The sequence below is a fragment of the Poecile atricapillus genome, chromosome W (genome assembly GCF_030490865.1).
Source record: "Poecile atricapillus isolate bPoeAtr1 chromosome W, bPoeAtr1.hap1, whole genome shotgun sequence".
Taxonomy (NCBI): Eukaryota; Metazoa; Chordata; class Aves; order Passeriformes; family Paridae; genus Poecile; species Poecile atricapillus.
This window is the reverse complement of record NC_081288.1, coordinates 37,559,641-37,572,550: the sequence shown is the minus strand read 5'-3', so window position 1 is coordinate 37,572,550 and position 12,910 is coordinate 37,559,641. Positions and strand designations below refer to the sequence as shown.

Below are 12,910 nucleotides of genomic sequence, written 5' to 3'. Positions count from 1 at the left end.
TTTTCATTTGGCATTCATCTCCTGTGATATGAGATCCCTTATTCATCTAATCCATTTTAGGAATTTGTTACATGATCTGATACTGAAGACCCTGAAATGCTAATTCACTACCTGAATATTCTGAAAGGATCTGGCTCTATTTCTCCAGCCCAGAATGCTTTGGACAGTGCAACATAAAAGTTGTCTTTATATGTTCTGAGCTTAAAACTTTTAAGCAAATGAAGGAAATATTTTTCCCAGTAAGGGAAAGATAACGTGTCCAAATTGGGAAAAAAATTTACTGAAAATGAGTCCAACTGTATCCAGTCCTGAGGGCAATTTTCTCCTTTCTAACAGAAAAATCTGCAATACTTAATGGCAGGTGGATATTGTAATTCATTGCCTTACGTGTTGTTACTGAAAACTGGTAGCATTTTCCACCTTGTACACAATAAATAAGCAAGATATGTTTTTATGCTGAATAAAATATAATAGTGATAAAACCAAAACAGGGTAAATTCCTCAGATATCCATGTCTCCTCATACCCATCTAATGCCTTCTGTGCTAAACTTTAACATAAAGCACTGCTTTTTATGGCCAGGCTACAACATACTTTGGTCTGATCTTAGCTTCTAAATTTCAGAGCTTCTAAATTTCAGAGTAATTCCATTTTACATGAAATAGCTAATCCAAAGCTCTTTGCATGCTGTCTTACAAGTGCTGGGAAATCATCAAATTGATATATCACAAGTGATGCAGGTACTGCAGTTGAATGGTCCTGAAGATAGAGCACTCTCTTGAGAGGAACTTTGCCCAAGAGTTTCCTTATAGAACATGCTTGGTTATAGGAACATCCAGCCTGCTCTAGAAATATATCTCAGAAAAAATGCCAAAAAATCAGCTTTTATAAACCTCTGCAACCCAATTACTTCTACTGCACTCATAACATCAGCTGCTCTTCAGGAGAAATTTATGCTGCCTGAAATCCAAATTGCAATTTGATTTTAAATCAGTTAGCTTCTTTAGTAATAATCTCTGAAATTTGTGGGTTTCCAACATTATACTTTCATTTTATTAGCTAAACCCTTAATTTGAATTAATAAAAGTTAAAAAAAACCCTACATTATTCAGGTTTCTAAATCTAATGATATAAAAGGCCTTTGATCTGGGAAATCAGCAAAGTAACCTTTTGGTGCAATTTAATGCTACATGTTTGAAGTAGTAAAAAATATGGAAAACTTTGAGAAAGCATTTTGTGGGCCATGTCAGATACTCTTGTAAATAACAGAATTTTTTTTAGGGAGGAACACTGAAGTAGAAGTTATGGGAATATACAGCTGCTGTAGTTTTTTAAATTATAGTAAAGGATACATTTTAATAGGTGCACCCACCCAATCATATTTGATGTACCACAACCTTCCTCTCGAGCTGGAGAGGTGGAGTTTCTTCCTCACAATCCATGACTCTCACTCCAAAGTTAATGTCCATGCTACAATGAAAGGTCAGCATTTTTCCATGAGATAATTAAGATACAGTGATAAATACTGTTTAAACTTGTGATACATTAAGGCAGCTTGTAACCTTTTTGTAAACTCTGATGGCTAGTTCGGTAAATCACTGTAGGGCAACTGTTTGTCCTGTGTAAATGTACCTTTTCCATGTTAAATATAAAGCTGATGAGACAGGAAAAAATAGAAATAGGGTTTCCTAACACTGTCTTTTGCATAGAAACTGACCTTATGGTATTTTATTATTACAGTTTGTTATCATCTTGTATTGAGTGCAGCAGTTCAGAATTACACATCATGATATTGTTTCCTTTCCCATGCCCATGATTATCTCTACAGACATGTCTGCTGAGATATGTTTAGTCCTCCCCTGTTGCAAAGAAGCATGAGAAAAATGTGGTGGTTTTAATTCTTGGTTGGCATTCTAACAGCTGTTTTGTTTAATAACATCTGCATTTCTTGCATTAATGTTAGTTGTACATTTTAACATAGATTTCACTGGTCAGTGCAAAATAGAACTTTTGTAGAGGGTTTTTTTTTATATTCTTCTGTTCTTTCACATTGCTAATACTTATTCCCTATCACAGTGAAAAGTGAGTGGCAGGACTTTTTCATTCATTTTCTCATTGAAATTTTTTGTATGTACTTGCTTCTCTATTCTATTATCTTTACCTGAGATTAAATATTTTCTTACATTGTAATGTCCGGTGTTGCATTTAAAATTTTGCTAATGCAGTGGAAAGATTGTTTCAGGTGTTTTCAAACTATAGTGAATTCTGTCATCTGTCACTTCATATAGGCCTGATATTGATTATTCATGTTGGTGTCAGCCTACAATAATCTCACACTTCTGATAAAATTCTACCTAGCCTATTGTTACCTGTGCTGTGTATTATTGTAGCTGATTATTCCTGCCTACATATAGAACCACACATTTGTTCTTACAACATTTCATCCAACTGAAGTTTTAAGGTGACTTCTTCAGGTAATTCAGGATAATTTTGAATTTTAATTGCATATTCTTATGTTCATCAGTCCAGACCATCGACAATATACTCTCAAATCCAAAAATTGCAATGCCAAGACTATGGCATTTCCCAATGTGTCCCTGGGAGGATGTTGTCCGTTCCTTGGGAAATAGTTTCATATGGCAGGAAGCAGTACATTTTCTCCTTCTCCTTGAGGCTAAATTCTCCAGGAGCTAAATTCTACAGTTAGCAAGTGGAGGTGAATGTCAACAGAAGGGAACAATACTAGCAGTAGTGTTCCCTCACTTCTCTTATTTTCACTGTTGCCTAAGAGAAAAAGAAGATGAGTTTTGTTTTAGGTACAGGTTTACATGAAGGGTGGGAAAGTAAATGAGTCCCAGAAATTTAGAATTAAAGAAGTTCGAAAAGACAACTGAAAACTATTAATCAAAATAGTTTATCAGTTTCTGAATGAGCTTTCATTCTCACCTGGAAGGACTGATTAGAATACCAACACCTTTACTTTTCTATCATATTGGCCTTTATGATTACTTTTGACCTACTGGTGGTTATTCCTAACAATATCACCAATTCTCACATAAATCAGGAGCATGAGTTAATGGTCAGTGAGGCAGATTAGTCAGGAAGTTCAGTTCTTTCAGCACCTTAGAATAACTCTAAAAATAACGTGTTTTATTTTGCAAGTGGCAGCTGCAAGTCTCATTGCTTTGGAGTTGTGCTCTTCCCTTTCCACTTGAGGAGCTGGAGCAGTCCTGCACAGGGACAGCAGGAGCTGAACTCAGGCCAGTGTTCAGCCTGATGTTAATGCAGTACAGACTGACCTTAATCTGTTTAGCAGGTTAAACTAAAAAACACCAGGTGACACCTGCACATATAGCTGTATTAAAATTATGTATTGGATAGATCAGCAATGCTTAGGAACCCTTACACAAACTGTTTCTGGTTTTGTTATACTTTTCTTTCTGAAGCAGCTCTTCAACATAAAATGGGTGCAGTTATACAGAGACTAAAAGGGTCTGTCTTTCATTATTCCCTAATTTCATACTGTCAGAAATTTAAAAGTTCTGAAGAATCTGTGATATATTAGCTTACCACTTTCTGTTGCAGGTGAAGGAGTGACAGGAAGATCTGTAGAAGTTGTCCTTGCTGTTACTTTGTGTATAATTTCAGCTGTTCTTTTGGTGGCTGCAGTATATGCTTTTGCAAGGTGAGATTTGTGTATCCTGGACATAGCATGTTTGAAAACACTCAAATATGGTTTAAAGAAGAGTTGAAACAATCTTATAAGTGGACCTAATCTGTACTTTCAAAATGTCTTGATTTTTGTTTGGGTTTTTATTTGTTTTTATGTAGAATTTTAGGGAGAGAATCACAAAGAATTTAGTCTAGTGAAGGTAACCTCCATAGAAGAAGAGAATCCAACTTCTCCAGAGGGTAGATCAGAGTTGTAGCTTTTCTTAACCTTTCAGAGCCACTTCTGTATTGACAGATCAGAGTGCCAGCTGGTTGTAGTGATCTTGATGGCTGATACTATCTCCAGCTGGGTATGAAGTAAATACTCTCAATTCTATCTTCTGTCTTCCTAATAAATTTATCAGTTAAATATACAAATTGAGTTTAAATTCAAATAGTGAACAAAATGTCCATGTAAAGAAGCAGGCTGTGTATTGCACACTTGATGTTAGTTTGCTCATTCATCAGTTCTTTTCTTACTCAGCTGGATTATTCGGGCATTACCAAAGAATTTTTGTAGGAAAACTAAAAGAGTACAGCATATAGATTCTTTCTTCTGAATTTTAGACAATGTAAATTCAGTATTTGACCAAATTACACTGTGAAAAGGGAGACAAGAATAAAGGCCAAGGAAGGATTCCTGGCAACCATTTTTCAGTTTCAGCCTGTCAAATCAAAGTATTGACATATGTGTCCTTATATCTTTTGCATGTGTATTTTTCACTATTGCTTTCCATTTAGAATTCGGCAAAAACAAAAAGAGGGAGGCACATACTCCCCACGGGATGCTGAAATTATAGACACTAAATTCAAACTGGATCAGCTGATCACAGTGGCAGACCTGGAACTGAAGGATGAGAGATTTACACGGTAAGCGTACTACTTAGGCAAAACAGTAGCCCAAAGGGTCTGTAGCCATGACCCCTTTCTGACCTTTGCTTGTTTGGAAGTGTTTGTGCTGTTCTTATTTACACAGGTCACTGAGATCCTTTTTCAAAGAATGACCTCCATCCTCAAGACACTTCTCACTAGCTTTTAGAAAATCACTTAATCTTAAGCTCTTTTTACAACAAGATAAAAAACCAAGTGCAAATCACTGCTTAATTGTGTTAGCCAAAGAAGGGCTACATATTTTAAACATGCAGAATTTCTGTTTTTCTAAAGTTTTTTCTGAGTTTTTTTTAATGGCCCGATTTTTTGTGTAGGCTGCAAATTTTCACTAGCTTTCTGAAAAAGCCAGACTCCTAGAAGTCCCTATCAACTCATTCAAGAACAAATCAACTAGCTCAAGAACAAATCTGTCATTGTTTAATTGACATTTTTAAAGCATTTGTCTTTTTTAAAAAAGGGGATTGGCATAACATCTGGGTTTCTGTGGAGTTCAGCACACTGGCTGTCCTAACATCAACTCATTTAAGGTGCATGCAGCAATTCGTAATTTGTATCTGACAAGAAATCTTGACACAGATTTTTATGGGGAGAACTGCTTTTTGACTGTCAGAAATATTGTTACTATTCAACAAATAAATATAATGGTGATTATCAATAATATGTGACATCCAACTGTGTTAGAAATATTTGTGAACATTCTTCACCTGCCTGTATTTTCCCTGCTGTGTCACAGATTAAACACTGTGGTAGGCAGCCTCCTTAAAGATGAGAAGCCTAAAATAGTCTTGCCCTAGTAGCCAAATATCCTACTGTTGCAGACTAGGAATAGCTGAAAGATAAAAGGTTGTAGCTGTTGACCTGGGGTTTTTGTGTATGTCTGTGTGTGGTACAGAGTAAGTTGATTGCATGCACAAACCTGTTCAAAATAGAGCACACAAGAATGGCTGCTTGTAACAGATGAGAAAACATACTGGGAATCATCTGGAACTCATTGCCAAAAGGGCTTGGCTATGTCCTGTGTGGAGCACTTGTTCAGATAGCAGAATTTAGTACCTGCTAATAACAGTGCAAAGAGTCCTCTGAAGGCAGAACCACTGCCAGTGCACTGTGGTAACTGTGCCTCAGATAAGTGATCCTGATGGATTTTCTAAACTACCTTGTTTCCACATTGTTAGCTGAATAAGAATCGTACTAATGTTGTTTATGTACTAAAGTGTTAATGGATTTTACTTCCAGATACTCTTCATTTTTCTTTAGACGCAAGGAGATTTTTGTCATCCAGTAAGTTTTTGTATTTTTGAAGTGACATGGTGTGTTTTCCATTCTATTCTCTTAACCTGTGTGTTATCATACTATATTGAATGATATAATTAATCAAAATGAAATGTCAATCTTCGCAGATATTCTAATGACAAACAATAGTATTCTTCATTGTGAAACTGGCTTTATTTTCAGTCCCTAATGTTGAGTTATAGGAGTTCCACAACTATTTTGAAATAAATCAGGGTAATTTTTAAATGGAAATCATAAAACACTATGGCAATATAGCCCTGATATATGAAACAAAGGTAGTGTAAATATGTTATAAGAAACTTGCTGTTTCTTTCTTTTGGAAGTTATGATATATATACTTCAGAGAAATTACTTTTTTTCCTCAACTGTCTTTTGTACTCACACTGTAGCTGTTTCATACTATGCCCCTACAATATCAGCAACATATCCATGCAGTGAAATCCTTTGTTGGTTTGCAGATACCATTCTGCCACTTTTCTGTCTAAGTTTTGTGTATTTTTAATTCTTACAGTCTCAAATGCTAAACAGTAATTCAAAACAATGATATTTCATACTTCTGTACACTTCATTATGTGATTTATGCACAGCAAGACCTTTACTGAGCAATTCTTCAGCAGTTTTAGTTACATCACTCTTATTTTAATGAGTCAATCTCACATTTTGGTTTGCAATTTTTTCATGTCCTTTCATCTGTCTTTTTCTCTTCCCTCCTTCCAACTGTCCTTTAATGGCCAAAAGCAAAGAATTTCTACTTCTGTCGCTGTAAGGTACAGGACTCAGCTGTTAAAATTTTGGATCATTATTTTTCAAACCTAAAAGCACTAAAGCTACAGCAGGCTCCTTGGCCAGGTCCTTTGTTGAACATTATGACAAACTGTTGAAGAGCAGGCACTAAGTGAGAGCTCCTCAGGACAGAATTCATGACATCTTTTCATCTGGAAGATAGAAAATGTCCCAGGGTACTCTCCTAGATAACATACATATAGTAATGAGGGGCAGGATGTCCTTTATCTGTTAAAATTTTTTTAGTTTATTTTGGCTTTTTTTGTTTTGTTTTTAAACCTTAAAGAACCTTTCACTATGTGTAATAATCTGTTCTGGTAAAGTCAATGGCCAAAAGGGATATTTTAAGTGTCTTTAGTGCTGTCTTTAATTTAGTTAATCCTTCCTGGTAATGATGGGTTCTATCAGGGAGCTGGCAGAAACATGGCAGAATGTCCCAAGGCAGCTTACCACAAAACCTAATGACTAAAATGTTTTTATTTCCTGTTTTTAGACTTCCACAGTTGCACCATGAAAGAACTTTTGTACATGTTACCACTGGGGAGAAGCTATGCTGAACTCAATCCCAGTCCCAGTTCTTGTGTTGACCCTGTCATTCTCATGATTTGTGGTTAAAGCAGTGACATGTTAGCATGTTTAATTCTAGTATTTAATGTTGATGACTCCAGTCTAACCTTCATAAATTTCCCATGCATTTGGAATGGGCATCACTACATCTGCCCAGTGTACACTGGCCACATTTAGGAAGCTGTCTCAGCTGTGTTTGCAATGCTTGCTGTGTCTCAGTTTGTGGCTTTTGCAAGTGTATGAGGAGGGAAGAGATGGGCAGATCCCTTTACCAGACTGGTATGTTTGTATTTTTCAGATAGCAATAAATCGACTGAAATCTGGTCCAGCTTCCTACCCTGAAAGGGCAATGGGTAGTTTGTGTGAAAATCCTGGGTGAAAACAGAACAATATAGAGCTATTCCCTCTTCCACTGAATAGGAATCATCCTATTCAGTGCTCATTTCAAGAGGGTATTTTGGAAAACAGGGGGTTTTGTCACTACTCTGACATTATATTATTTAGCTACTATAAATCAATAAAGGCACACACTTGCATCTGACAGAGTTCATCCACAGAATCAAAATGCTCTAGCCTGCTCCATGAGATCCTTCTTGCCTGTCTTTCATCCATTGTCTCTTCAGACATTCTCTAATACTTAGTGGATCATGGCTTATGATCTTGGCTCATATTCTCAGAAAATTTTTGCAGCTGGTATCTCATGAGAAAAACAATAAATTAGAAAAAAAATTCTGTTCTATATGAGTATGATGAGAAATACTTTTCATCATTTTAGATCAAAAATTCAACAGCTTGAAGCTCAGCCAGTGTTCAGTGTAGGTTAATCAAAACATATTTTACACATTTTTATAACTTTTTTTAATATGAAGTATTTTGCACTACAAAAGTTAATTTGAGTAGGAAAAGAGAAATTTCAAAGTGCCAAGCATTCTATTTGGACAACTTGGAAACTTTTTTGTGGGTAACTTTTTTTTTTTTTGACCAGGAAATAAAAGGAAAATCCCAGTTCCAGTAGTAGTCTTTTAACATAATTAAAAATCGCAAAGACATTATTGACAAACTTCAGTGGCTAAAATTACTAATACTAGCTAGTACATACATACTCACGCTCAACTAGTCTTTGTTAAGCATTTGATCAATTGGATGTAGCATCAGAGGGCATGCAGGGAGTTAAGTCCTACTGGATTTAGTGGAAAATGAGATGTTCTTTATGAATCCAAAATGTTAATTTTGAATGTTTGGGACATACATTTCATTCCATGACAGTAGAGATGGGGTGAGACAACAGTAAAAAACGACCTTGTTCAAAACATATATAACTCATCAATCAGAACTGGATTAAACACTGTTTCATTAAGCACACTCAATACACATATACTGGATGCTCTCATTACTTGCCTTATTTACAACAGGTGCACAGGGTTTGCCAAGTCACTCTTCAAAGCAAACACTAGTCTTCTGTGAATAAATTCTGTCCCTAAATTTTCAGTGTGAACCAGGTTTGGGGAGATACCGCTCTTCCCTGTTTCAGGTGCTTACCTAGGAGACAACCTCTCTGGCACCCTAATTTTGCAGTGGTTTCCACAGCAAGGATAAAGCCATTTAGATGCCTGGTTTTTTTAAATCTTTTCTTGAGAAATTGAACCTTGTGGTTGATCATTTGAGGCTTTTTTTTCCACTCTATGTGAAACAGCTTGTAAAGAAAGTGGGGTCAGAAGAAATATTTCTGTATTACAGCTAATATAGGCCCTGCAAATATCAGAATGATTATGGAAAAGTATTATATAAAAAATGATTGTCTGATCTTATCTGTCCTATATACATTTAGTAGGTGTCTATATTTGAGGTAACAATTTTGCAGACACATTTCTATACACCAGCCTGATACTTTCCTTGTGTAGACAGACCTGTCTTCCTTTGAGTAGGGATAGGCATGGCTTCTGCCTTGCCTTTTTCTTCAAGTCTCCCTTTAGTAGTCAGCTATCAAAAATAGGCTTCCTGAAGTTTGTGTTCCAGGTGAACAAGGTTTATAAATCTTTGTGTCCTGGTACAATGGAAGAAGTGACCATGTATTCTCTTTCCTTAGGCCTTTAATATGTAGGAAGGGTTAAGCTTAATATTGCTCTCAAATAACTTGTTAAAAATTAGTTCCTCTGTTGGTCCTAGGAAGTGAGAGTGGTGCTTATGAGTTAAGCCTTTTGCCTACATAGTAATTTCTGTAGTTTTCTGGTTGGATGAAGTTTTAATTCCCTGTAGATTTCAGATGATTGACCCAGAGAGAAAGCTGAGTCTGTGTGACAATATGTCTTCAGTTATCACTGCCAAAACAAATAAATGGCTTCTTTCTAGCTCTATCATAAGTAATCTGAGTTGGATTCAGATTTTTGATAGTCTTCAAAAAAAGTCCACACATGAAACAATACACTGTTTTAAAAGAAAATCAGATTTAAGGCTATAAAGCATTTTTTATCTTAAAGAATGTTTTTCTTTCCTCATTTCAAAGCCAGACAAGTGGAAATCTGAAATGGTCCAGCTGAAATAGGGAAATTTTCAACTTCATGGCTCGATTCTAAGTTGTGATCATTAATATGTACTGATATTAATATTTTTAAGTTTTACACAAAACACAGGGAAATGTGGAGGACCATATTACAGATAGATGAGTATTTGTTCATGGACAAAACACTGTAAGATTTTTACTGTGTATTCCAATTCAAGAAATGTAGAAAAACTACTATTTTTTTAAGCCTAAGGATGCTGAAACAGAGAATTGCTGCAAGTCTTTACTGAGAACACAAAATTCATCCCTTCTGAAAATCCTTACACAACAAAGCCAACATCTTTGCCACAGTTAGACAACTTAGACATTATCTTTCCTTTAAGCACTTTAATCATCTTATTTTCTGAGCTACCAAGCCACTGCTGTGTGCACTTGCTACTAACAGAAATCTGACAGTTCAGTAGTTCTAAAAATCTTAAACTCCTACAGATAGGTTAAAGTGTCAACCCTCAGATGCTTTGCTTAAAAAAACTTACATGATTGGATCCATGTATCTTCAGCACTGAAACACTAAATGGCCTACCTGCATTGCTTATGTACAGCACAGAAGTAATTTTTATTCCCTAATAACCAAACTGCATTTTATTACTGCAAATTATGTGCAATAAGCCCCTCACTGGTAAAAATTTGAAAGGAGAGTATTTGGAAAATTACTGGAATGTCAACTGGGACATGATTTTTTTCTGTTGTTCTGTGGTGAAGATAGGAGAACTCAAAGAAAAAAGAAGTGTAACTTCCCTTCAGTCTACTTATAATTTTTACCTGAAAAAAAGCCTGGGAAAATTTTATGTTCTAGTCAAAGACAAATATATATTTGTGTGCAGTACTTTGGTACAGCTATTAAAAATCCTTTGTTTGTTAGAAAACTTTAGTTCTATCATGTTGCCAGTATTACTAGAAGGCAGTTTCATGTGCCACATAACACAAACTTATGTGATACAATAAGCACAAGCTACATGTCTAAACATTCTGAATAAATAGAGTGGCATGCTTTCTTATCTTATTGCTCTCTTTTTCACTCTGAAGCTGTCCTTCAGCTGTCCTTAGTAAGTCCCTTTATTTCTGTGAATACGTGTGACTCCAGTGAGACTGATCCAGTGAGGTTTTCATAGCTAGTTACCTTTGTTTTAGGATAACTGTTCTAAAAAGGTATGTACCACAAAGGCATCCTTAGTAGCTTTGAAATTAACTTCTCTGATGCTCAATAATAAATTATTCAACAATTGTATTAATCTCATTTTATCATCTCAGTTAAAAATTTAATAATTAAGAATAATTTCATAAACCAACTCTTTTTAAAACAATTTTTTCTTTTTCTACAAAAACTATTACAGCAATACAGTAGAAATTTGTATTATAGAATACTTTTTGTAATATTTTCTGTAAGAATGTATATTTGGAAAAACAGACACATAAAAGGGGTACTTAGAGTTTTTTGAAGGAATGGGTTACCTTTTAAATTGAATTACTACAAACTTTTTAACTTGGTCCTTTAAACAAGCTTTCCGAGTCTGAGTGCTTGAAATTTGGTTTCTAAATCCATTTAGAAATGCAATTGTGACCAAGTTTCAAGGCCTTCTGAAAGTCCTCTGAGTATAGATGCTCCTGTACCATCTTCATGAGACCTGCTGTGAGACACCTAATATGTATCACAGTTTTTAAAATTGACATACACAGAAATAGCCGTGAACATGTGAGAAATGAAGATAAAAACAGGACACTAATTTTTAAAATCTTTAGAAAAACAACCACAGCTGTGGTTTCTGTAGAGGCATACCAGTATCATGATTCATCTGTGACTCATTTTAGATACCTGCTTCAAATGAGGTGAAGTTACTGCTATTTTTCTTCATTGATTATAAAGGAAATCTAGAGTAGCTAAGAAATAGGTGTCTGTGTTTAGTCAGGTTGATCCTACCCTGATGCTCTGAAATGGAACTTGGAAGAATGATATTGGGTAAAGAATGCAAAATGAAGCCTGTCAATGTGTATGTAGTGGTGTGCAGCAAGCATGGGTTTCCCAGGGCCATATGGGCCCAGAGCACTGTAAAGTGATCTAAAGAAAATGATAGAGACTGTAACTATGTGACACATATCTGCTGATACCTGAGATAAAAACTTATAAAGACAATCACCCAAGGTATCTGAGTTTGAATCCATAAGGGAAACCAATCTCTAAGTACATGATATTTAATCTAGAACCTATTAAATTGCACAATATTGGTTAACTCTCAGCTTGCTACATTTAACAAAAATCTCTGTTTCAGGTTACTTAGTTATAGAAAATCTATCAAGTAAGTTTACTAAAGATTTTTATGTTGTGTTCATCAGTGAGTCTCAATGTGTGGTTCCCTCCTCTATGTTTATTAGAAAAAAAATCTCCAAGCTGCGTATAAATCATAAAAGCATGACTAATTGCATGGTAACTGGAGAAATGCTTTCTCTCTCTCTGGGGTGAAGCCTGCATGTCTGTGTTTTAGCTTGGGAAGTAATACAGGGTTATTTAAACTCCTCAGGATTTAAAAACCATGTCATTATGAGAATGAGGTCACTGCAATATTTTATACGTCTAAAACCTTGCAATGTGTAAAAATGTTTTCTGTCTGACAAAGAAATATTATGTACCTTAGAATGCAATAATAAGTTTACAAATTTACTTTAATGTCAAAACCTTGCCTTGAAATGCTGTTACCTATAAAAACAATCATAGGTTTAGTACTGTTAACATTAGCAACATTAAACATTTTGTGAGGAGGAACAACAAGGGGGTGAAATGTTTCTCTTTTAAGTGATTAAAGAGAAATCAAATAAGCATGCTGTAAGCAATTCATAATTTTCTGCCTTTAAGCGTCAATTTCCATTGAAGTGGAAAATATTGTTCATTAATAAACTACAGTTAAATAAAAAGAATGACAAAGATATTCCCTATGGGTTTCTAATTCTTCTGTCTTTACCTTCAGGCCAATAAGCAAGAAATCCTTTTTACAACATGTTGAAGAGCTTTGCACAAACAACAACCTAAAGTTTCAGGAAGAATTTTCGGTATGTTGCTAGCAGTTGTCACAACATCGCAAGACCTTCAGTCGTTTCATGTGTCACATTTCAT

At 35.3% G+C, this 12,910-nt stretch overlaps 1 protein-coding gene across 1 annotated transcript in view; it reads left to right on the top strand.

Moving 5' to 3' along the window:
- Positions 1–12,910, top strand: part of PTPRQ (protein tyrosine phosphatase receptor type Q) — a 100,373-nt gene that overhangs the window by 69,989 nt on the left and 17,474 nt on the right. The window contains exons 34-37 of the mRNA XM_058863363.1: positions 3,585–3,684; positions 4,452–4,580; positions 12,072–12,098; positions 12,765–12,846. Of these exons, the coding sequence (XP_058719346.1) occupies positions 3,585–3,684; positions 4,452–4,580; positions 12,072–12,098; positions 12,765–12,846 (338 nt within the window). The remainder of the gene's footprint in view (positions 1–3,584; positions 3,685–4,451; positions 4,581–12,071; positions 12,099–12,764; positions 12,847–12,910) is intronic.